The 13708-nt window shown below is 36.3% G+C and overlaps 2 protein-coding genes across 2 annotated transcripts; both read left to right on the top strand.

The window, feature by feature from the left end:
- The first annotated feature begins 112 nt into the window (after positions 1 to 112).
- LOC134666566 (splicing factor 3A subunit 2) lies at positions 113 to 1397 on the top strand. The gene is made up of 3 exons (XM_063523764.1): positions 113 to 359; positions 520 to 783; positions 976 to 1397. The coding sequence occupies exons 1-3, from the start codon at positions 206 to 208 to the stop codon at positions 1341 to 1343; spliced, it is 786 nt and encodes a 261-aa protein (XP_063379834.1). The 5' UTR covers positions 113 to 205; the 3' UTR covers positions 1344 to 1397.
- Positions 1398 to 1746: 349 nt separating this feature from the next.
- On the top strand, positions 1747 to 9170 carry LOC134666565 (golgin subfamily A member 4-like). Its single transcript, XM_063523763.1, has 6 exons — positions 1747 to 1922; positions 2893 to 3389; positions 3750 to 3898; positions 4006 to 5449; positions 7634 to 7780; positions 8260 to 9170. Exons 1-6 carry the CDS (start codon positions 1889 to 1891, stop codon positions 8482 to 8484), a joined length of 2496 nt encoding a protein of 831 aa, XP_063379833.1. The 5' UTR covers positions 1747 to 1888; the 3' UTR covers positions 8485 to 9170.
- Positions 9171 to 13708: the final 4538 nt, after the last annotated feature.

The raw sequence follows: 13708 nt of genomic DNA, 5'->3' as shown, positions 1-13708 counted from the left end.
TAAGTTATCCTACATAGCTATACTCGTAAACAATACAATTATCTATGGCACTTTTTGAGCTGTCAAGTGTCAGTTCAGTGTCATTGAATGCATCGCGTTGCTGTGTTCGCTTCTATGGTTCGCTTATTAATTTTATTTACTTACTATTGACGATAATATCGTAGTGCTTATGAATACACCTAAGCGAGTTTAGTCTTAAGTCAAAATGGATTTCCAAAATAGACCTGGCGGAAAAACCGGCGGTGGTGGCGTAGCGTCATGGTCCGAAAGCAACAGGGACCGACGCGAAAGACTCCGGCAGCTTGCCTTGGAGACTATCGATTTAAACAAAGATCCCTATTTTATGAAAAATCATTTGGGTAAGAAACTACAACAATTTGCTATGAAATGTTAAGTAATTATGTTTCTATTACATTTAACAGAGCAACAAAACTGTCTCATAACATGAAGTACTGGTAGCCCACGGAAATCAATGTATTTCACTTGAAACAATCAATTGATGTATTTTACTTTTTACAGGATCATATGAGTGCAAACTTTGTCTGACCCTACACAACAATGAGGGGAGTTACTTAGCCCATACTCAAGGCAAAAAGCATCAGGCAAATTTAGCCCGGAGAGCGGCCAAAGAGGCTAAAGAAGCGCCTCAGCAGTTGGCGCCAGAGAAGCCCCGGATTGAACCAAAGAAGTTTGTGAAGATTGGGCGGCCTGGTTACAGGGTGACCAAGCAGAAGGATCCAGAAAATGGCCAGCAGAGCTTGTTGTTCCAAGTAGATTACCCTGGTATGTAAATCAAATGTTTTGCACATATTTTTGAAAAATAAATAGATAAAAATTGCATTAAAATTATACAGAAAATTTACATAAATGTAAAATTTTAACCAAGATTTTAACCTAGTTTAGAGAGAGGTTAAGGAAAAATCCTTTTCAAATTAAACATTATTTTATGTTTGTCCTTATTTGTTTGTATTTCAGAGATTGCTGAAGGTGTTCAGCCTAGACATCGTTTCATGTCAGCCTATGAACAAAAGATTGAACCACCGGACCGCAGGTGGCAATACTTGCTATTTGCAGCAGAGCCCTATGAGACCATTGCTTTCAAGGTTCCTAGCCGAGAAGTGGAAAAGCATGACTCCAAGTTCTGGACCCACTGGAACAAAGACACCAAGCAATTCTTTTTGCAGTTTGCATTCAAGATGGAAGCTTTACGCATGCCGCCACCTCCTCCTAAAATGTGGGAGAATCATGGGATGCGTCTACCCCCTCCACCAGGAGCACCAATGATGGGAGTGCCTCCACCTCCACCACTATTACCAGTACCACCACCTCCACCTTCCATGTAAAATAATGTGTATGACTATTGTGCTTGAATGCAATAAATATTTTGAAGAATATAATTTTAAGAACTTATTTATTTCTCATAAACATGAAAATAAATTAAAAACAACATTAAACTATTCCCATATAATAACGTCACGAACGTAAGTACCGTCAGCCGGGGTGACTAGGGATGGCGCATTGAATTTTTTTGGGTGCTAGTACTAGCGTAAGACAAAGGCAGTATGATTCTCTCTCTCTATCTATGAAATTAAACAGTCCCCAGTCCCTCTGAATTTATTTTAAAAAACGAAACGCAATACGGAACGTAGCAACCTTGTAACGGAACGTAATTTAACGGTTTCTGCGAGATTGCGCCGCAGGCGCAGAATAATAATAATCGGTGTTGTGTTCATGTCATGTTGCACTACAATTTGGCGCGCGTTAGCTCAACGGACAGACGGAGCGTTGAATTGAGAGCCGTTGAGTGTTGTATTGTGTACTTTTGAGCCTGCTGTTATTGTATTTCACAGTTTTGTTTATTTATTTGAGTGATTTTATATTAAAAATAATGTTCTCCAAAGCAAAAAGATTTGAACCATCATGTAAGTATAATTTATAAAATACTTATTGAAAGAAAAATATTTAGATTGTTTCTGAATTACTTAATATTAAGTACTTAATTTCATCAAAGCATCTTCCAATAAATTTATTGAAATTAGGTCAAAATTAAATATACTTATTCATTTGCTTTAAAACAGTTAATTTTCATGAGTTTAAAAAACGAATTTAAAATCGTATATAAGTGAAAAGTTAACTAAAGCTTCTTTTGTTTCTATTTGTAAAGATTTCGCATAGGTACCTACATTCCATCTTTGAAATAGAAATTAAATGCAGACAGTTACAGACAGTCTGCCAGACATTATTTAACTTAGCTAGTTTGATTAATCTAGATCATTAATAATGCCCCCATTTTATTCAAATTGTCAATGGAATAAAATGGGAGCAGACTCATTTTTACACTTGCCTCAGTGAGTACAACTGGGTTTTTTAAATTGAATTACCTTTTACTAACCAACATTGTATGTACCATATTCTTGGAAATAAAGTATTGAATTGAATTGAAGTTTCCAGTATCCTTAGCAGGAACAAATAAGAATACTTTTCCTATTTGTTCTTGGCTCAGTCTCATCAGATGGAAACAAATGAGAGTCAAGGTATTAAATATAATTAAACACGGACAAAGTGCCAAAAACGTATGTGTATTGTATACAATAGGTACAGTCAAGTGTAAAAATATGGGTGCACACATCATACTCAAAAATATGTCCCATAGCTCTTATGTCAGCGAATTAAGAACTATGGGACTTATTTTTGAGTAAGTTATATGCACCCATATTTTTACACTTGACTGTACCTCAATATATGGGCAATAAGGTTGTGTACCTATACACATTTTTGGCACTTTGTCTGTGTTGATATTTAATAACTTGCCTGTACATGTATGATGGTATGTATAATGATCTAGAGGTAGGTATATATATTCTCTGCTTAATACTTCCCATACTTTTACAGCTCTGAAAAACCAAACAAAAGAAACAAAGCAGCAAGAACTGGAGAAAGTACAGCCAGAGACCCAGAAAGAGAAGCCAACAAATCAGCCAGAGGCAGACAAAGCAAAGCCAACAAATCAGCCAGTGCCTGAGAAAGTAAAGCTAACAAAACAACCAGAACCTGTGAAAGTAAAGCCAACAAAACAGCCACAGCCTGAGAAAGTAAAGCCAACAAAACAGTCAGAACCTGAAAACGTGAAGCAAAAAAAGCAGCTAGACCTTGAGAAATTAAAGCCAACAAAACAGCCAGAACCTGAGAAAGTAAAGCCAACAAAACAGCCAGAACCTGAGAAAGTAAAGCCAACAAAACAGCCAGAACCTGAGAAACTGAAGCCAACTGTGAAGACGCTAGCAGTCGTGAGCAAATTGAAGTCTACTGTGACACCATCAAAGGCAAAAACCAGCAGCGATGTGCAGTCCCAGTGCAGTTCCATTCTCAGCGTCAAATCTTTTCTTACTGTATGATATTTTTATTATATTTTATAGATAATAATAATAATTTATTTCGGGTTATTCCTACTTAGTTGGTAACAGCTGAGATTTTTTCACTTGTTACCACTGGGAACTGAGAGAAAACCCAGTAAATACCTCACTTTGGTGAAACCCACTGGGATTTTCTTTCTGAGTTACCACTGGAGTGAAAGGTGAAAAAAACCCCGGTTGTTACACATGTTACCAGCAACATTTTTTTTTGTACCTAATAATATTTTATACCTTTTACTCGTTGCAAAACAACTATTAGGCACAGGAATCAAAGTAGTTGATTTGTAAAAATACTATCTCTAACTAAGTAACTACTAACATCTATTTTTTTTACAGCCCAAACCAGTTACAAATAAGAAAATTATCAAGCCCCCATCTAGCCTCAAAAAGCTAGAGCACTCCGGCCAAAAACTAAGTTGCAACAAAATTCAAAACTGTAAGGTAGCCACTGAAGATATTATCAAAGCCCAAGAAGCTGAAATAAGGTACTATTTTATTAATTAGGCATGTGTAATGTAGTGGCTTATTGACAATGATCAATGAGATAATCCACCTTCTAGTTTGACTTTATTAATTGTTCGTGTGATTTCAGGAACAAGGACTATACTATTAATGAATATAACAAGCAAATTGAAGAACTAAAAAATGAAATTGCTAATTTACAAAAACAAATGAAGGAAACCAAAAATGTTAACACTACTGACAGTTTAAATCAACAGCTATCAAAGATATCTCTGAAAGATGCTGAAGAAGGATTAAAAACCAAAGATAATTCTAGTAAAAAGACTGCTCAAGATAACTTAAACATGATTGCAAAATATGAACTTAAAATTGCTGAAATTGAACTTCTCTGTGAAAAATTGGAGCAAGAAGTGAGCAGTAAACAAGTAGAATTGACTTCTCTTGAAGAAGTTATAACAATTAGAGATAGTTTGTGTCAGGATCTTCAAGAGAAACTGAGCAATATGGAATCTGTATTGGAGGAAACTAAGTCTAGACTTGAAATGGTTAAGGGACATCATGCCTTAGCACTAGAAGCCAATGAGAGCATTCGGCGAGAGTACAAGGCTGAGCTTGAAAGTCTGAAGTCTAAATTTGAAGAAGAAAAGCAGGCCATTATAAGTAGATCGAAATCCGAACAGGATAGCATTAGAGAACATTACAACATTATCATTGAGTCCATTAAGAATCAGTTGACTAAAGAAAAAGATGAGTTGTTAAATGATTTACAACAACAACTGGCAAATAAGGACAATGAGATGAAAGCAAAACTTGAACAGATTGATGAGGCTACTCATGAAAAGCTGAGGCTTTGCGAGATTCAGTTTGAAGAGCGTAGTCGCTCAATCCAAGAACACTGGACTCAACAACAAGAAAAAATATTCTCCCTAGAAAAAGAAACCAAAGATCTCAAATATAGCATTAGCATGGCGGAACAGAAAAATCAGTATTTACAAAGAGACTTTGATGCCCTAAAAAAAGAGTGTGAAATGTTAAAATCTGAAAAAGAAAGCATCTTTGTTGAGACCAATGAACTGAAAGATGAAACAAAGAAGAAATTCATAGATTTTGAAAATGAGATCAATAAACTCACAGTAGAGGTGGATAAGACAAGTAAGGAGAAACGTCAGTTTGAAATGTCTCTATCTGTAACTCGAGATATTGTCCAAGTTCTCACAATGCGGCTCCGAGAATCTGATAATGAATTGGAACATTTGGAAGAGAAAGTTAAATCCTTAACTGATGTTAAAGAGGCTCTCGAAAATGAACTTAGTTCATACAAAAGCTCTTTAAATAATGCGCTCCTAGAATGCAACGAATACAAGGAAGCCTTGGTCAATATTCTCAAGTCGAAAGCGGCCCTAGCCAAGGAACACACGCGTATAATGGAGCATAACGTTACGCTCATCGAGAGTCTGCAAAACGTTGAAAAGGAGGCATATCGCGAACTCGGCACTATACAGAGTGAACTTATTGAAGACGTGGAAATGATAAAGAAGGAGTCTAAATCTCAAATTAAAGTCTTGCAAGATGAGGTGAGTAATCTAGACAAGTTATGTCCAAGAAAACAACTAACGACGCAGCATCTGTCTGTTTTATTTATACCTACACTTCCAATTTGGAGCCATAAAATCTGGTTCAATGAAATCTTCTAGCTCTTATTGATATAGCAATGTCTAAAAACCTAACCCACTTCTAGATCACCAAAAAAAATTGTTTGGCCCCAGATAGGAATTTGTGTGAGTACAAATCGGACGCATGGATTTTTTATGATAGTTATGTAATGGTAAAAATACTTATTATTATATAGTAGCTAGTATAATAGCTCATTTCAAGAATGTAAAAGCAATAATAGTAGGAGATCCCCCATATATGGGACCTTCACCAATTTGTCTGACGGATGAAACTATGAAAATATGAAAGAAAATATGTTCCAGAACATAAATAAATAGGGTTGCCTAAAGAAAAATGGTCAAGGCTATTTTTAATAAATTTTTGAAAAAAAAATTTTTTCGGCAAATTTCTCCGATTTGTCTGACGAACGAAATAAGTTTCAATGGAAAGTATACAACTTGTACAACATAAATCAACTAGGTTGCCTATCTTTTTCCGGTCACTATTATGGAACCATTCACACGACTGCACACCAGTACTCTCCAATTGTCCGTTCCCGGACACTCCTTAATAATTTCTTATCTTTTGCATCTAACTCCGACTTGTTTGCCGACGAAAGTCATAAACTTTTTAAAGATTTTTTACGTTTTTGCGAATCAAACATGTAATATCTTAGTAGCTTATTAATTGCTTTATTATTACTTAGGTACTTAATTTTACTACTTGATTTTACAGTGCATTGGTGTTAGCTGTAATGCTGTAAAATTTGATTTCAATAAATATCAAATATCAAATGTGGTTGCCGTGTTTAAAGAGATGATTTTATATCAATAATTGCACTCATCTGTCTGACGCTTGAATTATACATCAAAATGATGGTAATTTTATTGCAAATAAAATGGTATAGGGTTGCCTACGAAAATCCGGTCACAAATAAGGGTTGCCAAGCTTTTAATTAAAATAAGTAGGGAAGACTATTAGCGATAACTCATAAACGGCTTAACTGATCAAGTTTGTTTTAATTTTATTTGATTGAGTTTTTAAAGCAATATTTTCATGATTTTTTTCATATTTTTTGGACAGATGGTTCAAAAGTTAGAAGGAAAAACCTTTTATTTTTCTTTCTAAACGATTATTTCCGAAATGATTCACTTTATCAAGAAATGTTGTTTAAAGACCCCTTGTGGAAGTGGATATTTTCGGAAATAATCGCTTTGAAAGAAACAAAATGTGAGTGACAATTTTTTTATCGATTCAACCTTATAGTGTGGGGTGTCGTTGGATAGGCCTTTCAAAATAAATAGGGGTCTTTAAACAACATTTCTTGATAAAGTGAATCATTTCGGAAATAATCGTTTAGAAAGAAAAATAAAAGGTTTTTCCTTCTAACTTTTGAACCATCTGTCCAAAAAATATGAAAAAAATCATGAAAATATTGCTTTAAAAACTCAATCAAATAAAATTAAAACAAACTTGATCAGTTAAGCCGTTTATGAGTTATCGCTAATAGTCTTCCCTACTTATTTTAATTAAAAGCTTGGCAACCCTTATTTGTGACCGGATTTTCGCAGGCAACCCTATATCATTGTATTTGCAATAAAATTACCATCATTTTGATGTATAATTCAAGCGTCAGACAGATGAGTGCAATTATCGATATAAAATCACCTCTTTAAACACGGCAACCACGTAATAGTGACCAGAAAAAGATAGGCAACCTAGTTGATTTATGTTGTACAAGTTGTATACTTTCCATTGAAACTTGTTTCGTTCGTCAGACAAATCGGTGAAATTTGCCGAAAAAATTTTTTTTTCAAAAATTTATTAAAAATAGCCTTGACCATATTTCTTTAGGCAACCCTATTTATTTATGTTCTGGAACATATTTTCTTCCATATTTTCATAGTTTCATCCGTCAGACAGATTGGTGAAGGTCGACCATAGAATCGGGATCGTGGGATCTTAGACCATAATTTTTTTTCGCGTTTTTTGATGTATAAATCTGAGGTAATATAAAACATAAACCTCATCGCACGGTTAAAGCTAGGGTGGGGTCGGCGAAATTAGTAAAGTTTCTCGATCGATAACAGCATCGTGTGTCGCAGGTGGAGAAGAAGCGCTTGTTGTGCACGCTGGCCACGGAGCAGGCGGCGGCGGCGGCGGCCGGCGCGGAGGCGGCGCGCGCGCTGCTGGCGCACGCGGCCGCCGAGCTCGAGCGCCGCGACGCCGACAACCAGCGCCTGCATGCACAGGTATACATTCCTTTTTTCATGTGAACATAGTTATTTTTTTTTATCAATACCTTATACCGAGCTTGTAGGTAACTATAATCTGCGCGTGAGAATACAAAAACCGTAACACTCCGCTTTCACGCCACACCCCTTGTCGGCCTCCTAATTCTCGCTAACGCAAACTTTTTATTTATCAATGTGACAAAGTTCGTGGTCACGAGCCGACTCGGTCTTAAATAAAAAGTGAAGATCGTGTTAGTTTAAATGAATATAAGAACTAAGGAGCTAGTGACACTGAGTTGTAGACCTCGCAAATTTTCACGAGAATTGGTTGAGAAATGCGACCTGTAGAGGAAAACAGCCGAACATACGAAAGCATTTCACCCCAAGCTAAAACTGAGACACTTGTCGGTCGCTCAAACAATTACACAAGAAAAACTTGGTAGCCATTATACATTTTACATTTTCAAAATTTCCACTAACGATATCTATTGACACAGATACAAGACCAACAGTCGCTCGTAGTGGAGCTCTCCCTGCTGCGCCAAGAGAATGAGGAGCTGACCATGACCGTGGCGAAGCAGTCCTCGCTCATCGACAAGCTGAAGAAAGACGCCGAAACCCACGTCGCGCCTAAATCCCCCTCGCTCATGCGCAAAACGCATAAGATTGGCAAAGAAAACTTGCCCGCTGTTGTCAGCCCCCTTAGAGAACGCAACCACTGACTTATGTCGTATACAGTACGATCTCCATAATCCATAATTTCATCAAGCAGTCGTACCTCTCCGGTACCATTATATTTTATCAGCATTGAATTTTGTACTAATTTGCCGAATTACCGTGTTGACCTGATGACACTGTATGAATACCTAGTATGTAGGTCTTCATGCTAGGTATAAAAAATAAGGGTTCCTTTTGTACGTTTTAGGTACGGAACCCTAAAAAATAAAAAAGGACTGAATTTAATAATAAGCCTGTTGATGTGACTGCCATGTTTCCACAAACATGGTAATAACGCGTACTTTTTGCCTTGACTTCCCTACGATAAGATTATTTTCTTAAGTCTTAACCAATTGCGGCAGCTTTCAGTATAAGTTCCACTTGTGTTATTTCCGTTAGTGTTTGTTTTAAATTATGTAAAGACTGTTAAAATAAATCGTGTGTTGTTATAATATTTGGAAACATTAAGTTTGCCTGATAGACGATAGTAATATAAATACCAAAAATCTGTATTTAACTCTGTTTGTTAACAAATACGAAAATCTAATCCATTTTTATCATATTCCTATGTTTATTGAGTTAGGATTCGTTTGTATGTTAATTTATTACAAAATTTAAATATTCTTGTGTAAGTTATTGTCTCATACTCATAAAATTTGCGTGTGCAAAATAAATTTATGAGAAATCGTAATGGTTGTTGATTTTTATGTGGCGCCATCTGTAGTCTCAATGACTAAAACGGAATCCTTAATCCTTGTTGTATGATTTGAGAAGTATTTCACCTAATTTTAGTGGAGTTACAGAGAAAGTAAGGGGGTTCTGTGGTCCAGGTGCTGGGGGGTTGGGAGTTGACTACATGGCAAACCTCATACACCATACCATACTCAAATATACTATGTACCTACTACGTGCTTTTAGTCTGAGCGATTTTGTCAAATTAATAGTTTGGTAGATAGGTAGGTTATAATAAGAAGAGTGATAAAGAATCGTTTGGCCACAACAGAAAACTATTTAAATTACAATTAATTACGGACCTAACTACCCCCCATACAACCATTTCCAGTCGCCGTTACGACGCGGTGTAGACACATCTTGTGTCGACACCGTCTGTTTCGGTCACAATTCCAGTCGCAGAGTCGTCGCCGTGTCGACACAGTTACCAGAAATGGGGAAGGGTCGACACATGACACAAAGTGACATAAAGTGTGGTCGCCGTGTGCACACGTTGTTACTAGTTTGCGACTACTTTATGCCAAAATCATTCGTTCATTTTGTTCCTGTCAAATGGAAACTGTCAGATGGAAAAATAGTTAAATAAAAATAAGTGACATTAATACGCCATCTCTAAAACGGATTACAAGGCGTAATTATATATTGTTTGCATTTATATTACAATAGGACTTAAATTATTATGGGGAATTAAACTGCTCGAGTGATTTGATAAACTAAGTGTAATATAATCAACGCGCCACCACATTGTTTTAGTTTAGCCGGAAATGAAATTGTTTACTTCTCAGTGCCTGTGTTCATAAATATATTATTTGATGCATTTTTATTACTTCGATGCGTATACTATACTTAAATAACAGAAATAACGCTTTACATACTACGAAACTTGTTAATTATGATGTATAAATATGGTTTAAGGCTGAGAAATATTGCAGTCACAAAGTAGTCGCAAATGTTTCGACTTTGTGTCGACTCTGTGTAGACACATGACACGCGCTGTCAAAAGTAATAACAAAGTTACTGGATTTGCAAAATGGCTCCTTGTGTTCATTTGTTTTCAGATATTCTCAAAGTGTAAAAATGCCGTGGTCAGAGATGGGACTTAATAGATAACTGTTTATTCGACTAATTAATGGAATAAAAAAAGTTAATCCTCAAATTTTAATCACGATTACTTTAGTCGACCTAACATAGATTGAAATTGAATTAATCTGAACATTAATCGAATAAATTATCGATTAAATCTCGGTTGGAAGTTGACAGGGGGCCATTTTTGTACGTAAAAATAATAGAAATGTCTTGCATGCAGATTTTGTGCCAAACACTTTGTCATAAAAGTCGAGATGGGTGTCGATTTATAGGTTTTAGGGAGTGCCGATTTCGAAAATGATGACCATTTTGGAATCCAAAATGGCGGCCATGCACTGTGTCATAAAAGTCGTCATGGATGTCGTTTTATACGTTTTAGGGGGCCCCAATTTTGAAAATGATGACCATTTTGGAATCCAAAATGGCGGCCATGCACTATGCCATAAAAGTCGTCATGGGTGTCGTTTTATAGGTTTTAGGAGGCGCAGATTTCAAAAATGATGACCATTTTGGATTCCAAGATGGCGGCCATGCACTATGTCATAAAAGTCGTCATGGATGTCGTTTTATAGGTTTTAGGGGGCCCCGATTTAGAAAATGATGACCATTTTGAAATCCAAAATGGCGGCCATGCACTATGTCATAAAAGTCGTCATGGGTGTCGTTTTATAGGTTTTAGGGGGCCCTGATTTCGAAAATGATGACCATTTTGGAATCCAAAATGGCGGCCATGCACTATGTCATAAAAGTTGTCATGGGTGTCGTTTTATAGGTTTTAGGGGGCCCTGATTTCGAAAATGATGACCATTTTGGAATCCAAAATGGCGGCCATGCAGTATGTCATTAAAGTCGTCATGGCTGTCGTTTTATAGGTTTTAGGGAGCGCAGATTTCGAAAATAATAACTATTTTGGAATCCAAGATGGCGGCCATGCACTATGTTAAAAGTCGACATGGATGTCGTTTTGTTGGTCATGGTCATCATTTTCGAAAGCTGCTCTTCCTAACACCTATAAATCAACATCTATGACGGCTTATATGACAAAGTGCACGGCAGACATCTTGGAATCCAAAATGGTCATCATTTTCGAATTCTGCACTCCCTAAAACCTATAAAACGATATCCATGACGACTTTTATGACAAAGTGCACGGCACACATCTTGGATTCCAAACTGGTCAACATTTTCGAAATCGGCACTTCCTAAAACCTATAAAACGATATTCATGACGACTTTTATGACAAAATACGTAGCCGCCATCTTGGATTATAAAATGATCATCGTTTTCGAATTCTGCACTCCCTAAAACCTATAAATCGACATCCGTGACGACGCAAGTTATCTTTATTTTCAGATCTAACAAATTGCTACAGAATACAAAGGACAAAAAAAAGCGCGGAGGTAATGAAACAAGCAAAAATACAGATGATTCCTCGACGCAATTGGATGCTTCTTAAATTGTGTCCAGATTTTTTTGTCATAAAAGTTTTTATTTTTCACATATTACTCTCACAAGTTCCGTGACATTTCGACCTTGTAATTTTTAAGTAAATGTTTTTTCACCACACCAGCTCCGAAAGGCTTACTTTGCACTTCAAAAACTGATAGCAAAGTTGCATTTTATTCACATGTAAGGCAAAGTAATCAAATGCAAATTTTGAGTTGTTTTCTTATTAGTTTGGTGGTAGAATTGACTTTTAAATGATGATTTTGGATGTCAAATATTTAATAACATTCACTTGGATTTGATTTGGTTTGATATTTTACATTTAATATTTGCTTCGGGTTGGTGTGGTGAAAAATGTTGTGTTTCACTCGGGGGCAAATTTTGTTAAATCCTCGTGCTTTGAAACCCTCGCAACGCTCAAGATTCCATTTTTTGAACTACTCGCTACGCTCGTGGTTCAATTTTGGAATCTTTCACTTGCTCGGGTATCAATATTAGCACGAGCGGTTAAACAACAACTTCGCCCCCTTGTAAAACAAATAACTATTGTTTATCTATGATCTCACTAGAATAATATAATCAAGGTATGTTTATATTTGATGATTGAAATAGTAACGCAAAAAAAAAAAAAATATATATTTGTGTCTTATATTCCTGCCGAAGACTTTTATTTTTCCTTTTCCTTCTACACAAGTTTGGTCAAGTAATAAGAATTTAGGGCTCTCAATTTTATTTTGACTTCTGCAACAGTAAAGCTACGAGGCCATGTTTGGTATCGTTTTCGTATAAATTCGCAGTACCACATTTAGTTATGGTATCACATTGACACCATTCCAAAGTAAAAACATATAAACTTACTTTCTTACTTAAACTCCTCTTCACGCTTAAACTGCTGAACAGTTTTAATTTAAATTTAGTACACATATATTTTGAGTCCCGAGACAGGACATAATAAGTTATCTCAAAAATCATCCTTTAAAGGTGTGAAATGAGGTGTAGGGGGGAATTCAGAATTGACTTCTTGAAGTTAATACTGTTTAAGTTTAGGTTTGAAGTCATGTTTTTTATCATTTTTAACTAAATCAAAGATGTAGACCATCCCAAATTTAATATAAATCGGTTCAGCGGTTATTGATTTCCCGTACAAATTTCCACGCCACTTTTCACACCTTCAAAAGATGATTTTGGTTATAAGATCTATCCTATGTCCTGGTCCGGGACGCAAACTATTTCTATACCAAATTTCAACGAAATCGGTTCAGCGGTTAAGCGTCAAGAGGAGTTTAAAAAAAAACCGGCCAAGTGCGAGTCGGACTCGCGTATTAAGGGTTCCGTACATTAAGTCCGACTCGCGCTTGACTGCACATTTCTAATAGGTTTTCCTGTCATCTATGGGTAAAGAACTATTTTGTGTATTCAGACGGACAGACATACAGACGCACGAGTGATCCTATAAGGATTCCGTTTTTTGCTTTTGAGGTACGGAACCCTAAAAAGATTTAATTTAATTTTGTGGAATGGTGTCAATGTGATACCTTAAATGGATTCAGCAACCCAGATTTATACGAAAACGATACCATACACGGCCTAGCATCTTCACTGATGTAGATATATCAAGATAAAATTGAGAGCCCTAAATAAACTTTCAAGAGCGGGTATCTCAAAAACTATTCAACATATCGAAAAAATTTACTGAATAAACTTGTAAAAAATTAAATTAACTTTCATTTTGTATAAGTGGCCATGTCGCTAAAATGCATAGTTTCCGAGATATAATCGAAAAACCGGAAAATGGGACCTTCAAAGCCCCCTCTCTTCCCCCCGCTCAAGGGCTACGGCCGGGGACTTTTGATATGTTCACCTCCTAACTTGTCCAAACCAAGTTACAGAGTCAAAAATTGTGTTCCGAGCATTTCCCTCTACATCTTTTTGGAGCATTCGTTGGCTGACCTAAGTAGCTTATT

This window comes from Cydia fagiglandana, chromosome 8 (assembly GCF_963556715.1).
Source record: "Cydia fagiglandana chromosome 8, ilCydFagi1.1, whole genome shotgun sequence".
NCBI lineage: Eukaryota > Metazoa > Arthropoda > Insecta > Lepidoptera > Tortricidae > Cydia > Cydia fagiglandana.
This window is presented reverse-complemented; position numbering and strand designations above follow the sequence as displayed.

What these genes read in the sequence shown, in the direction of transcription:
- LOC134666565 (XM_063523763.1), top strand. Translation starts at nt 1,889, where the DNA reads ATGTTCTCCAAAGCAAAAAGATTTGAACCATCAT. An exon ending in AAAAAGATTTGAACCATCAT is followed by an intron (nt 1,923 to 2,892) that starts GTAAGTATAATT and finishes ATACTTTTACAG; the next exon opens with CTCTGAAAAACCAAACAAAA. An exon ending in GCGTCAAATCTTTTCTTACT is followed by an intron (nt 3,390 to 3,749) that starts GTATGATATTTT and finishes TTTTTTTTACAG; the next exon opens with CCCAAACCAGTTACAAATAA.
- LOC134666566 (XM_063523764.1), top strand. Translation starts at nt 206, where the DNA reads ATGGATTTCCAAAATAGACCTGGCGGAAAAACCGGCGGTGGTGGCGTA. An exon ending in TTTTATGAAAAATCATTTGG is followed by an intron (nt 360 to 519) that starts GTAAGAAACTAC and finishes TACTTTTTACAG; the next exon opens with GATCATATGAGTGCAAACTT. An exon ending in GTTCCAAGTAGATTACCCTG is followed by an intron (nt 784 to 975) that starts GTATGTAAATCA and finishes TTTGTATTTCAG; the next exon opens with AGATTGCTGAAGGTGTTCAG.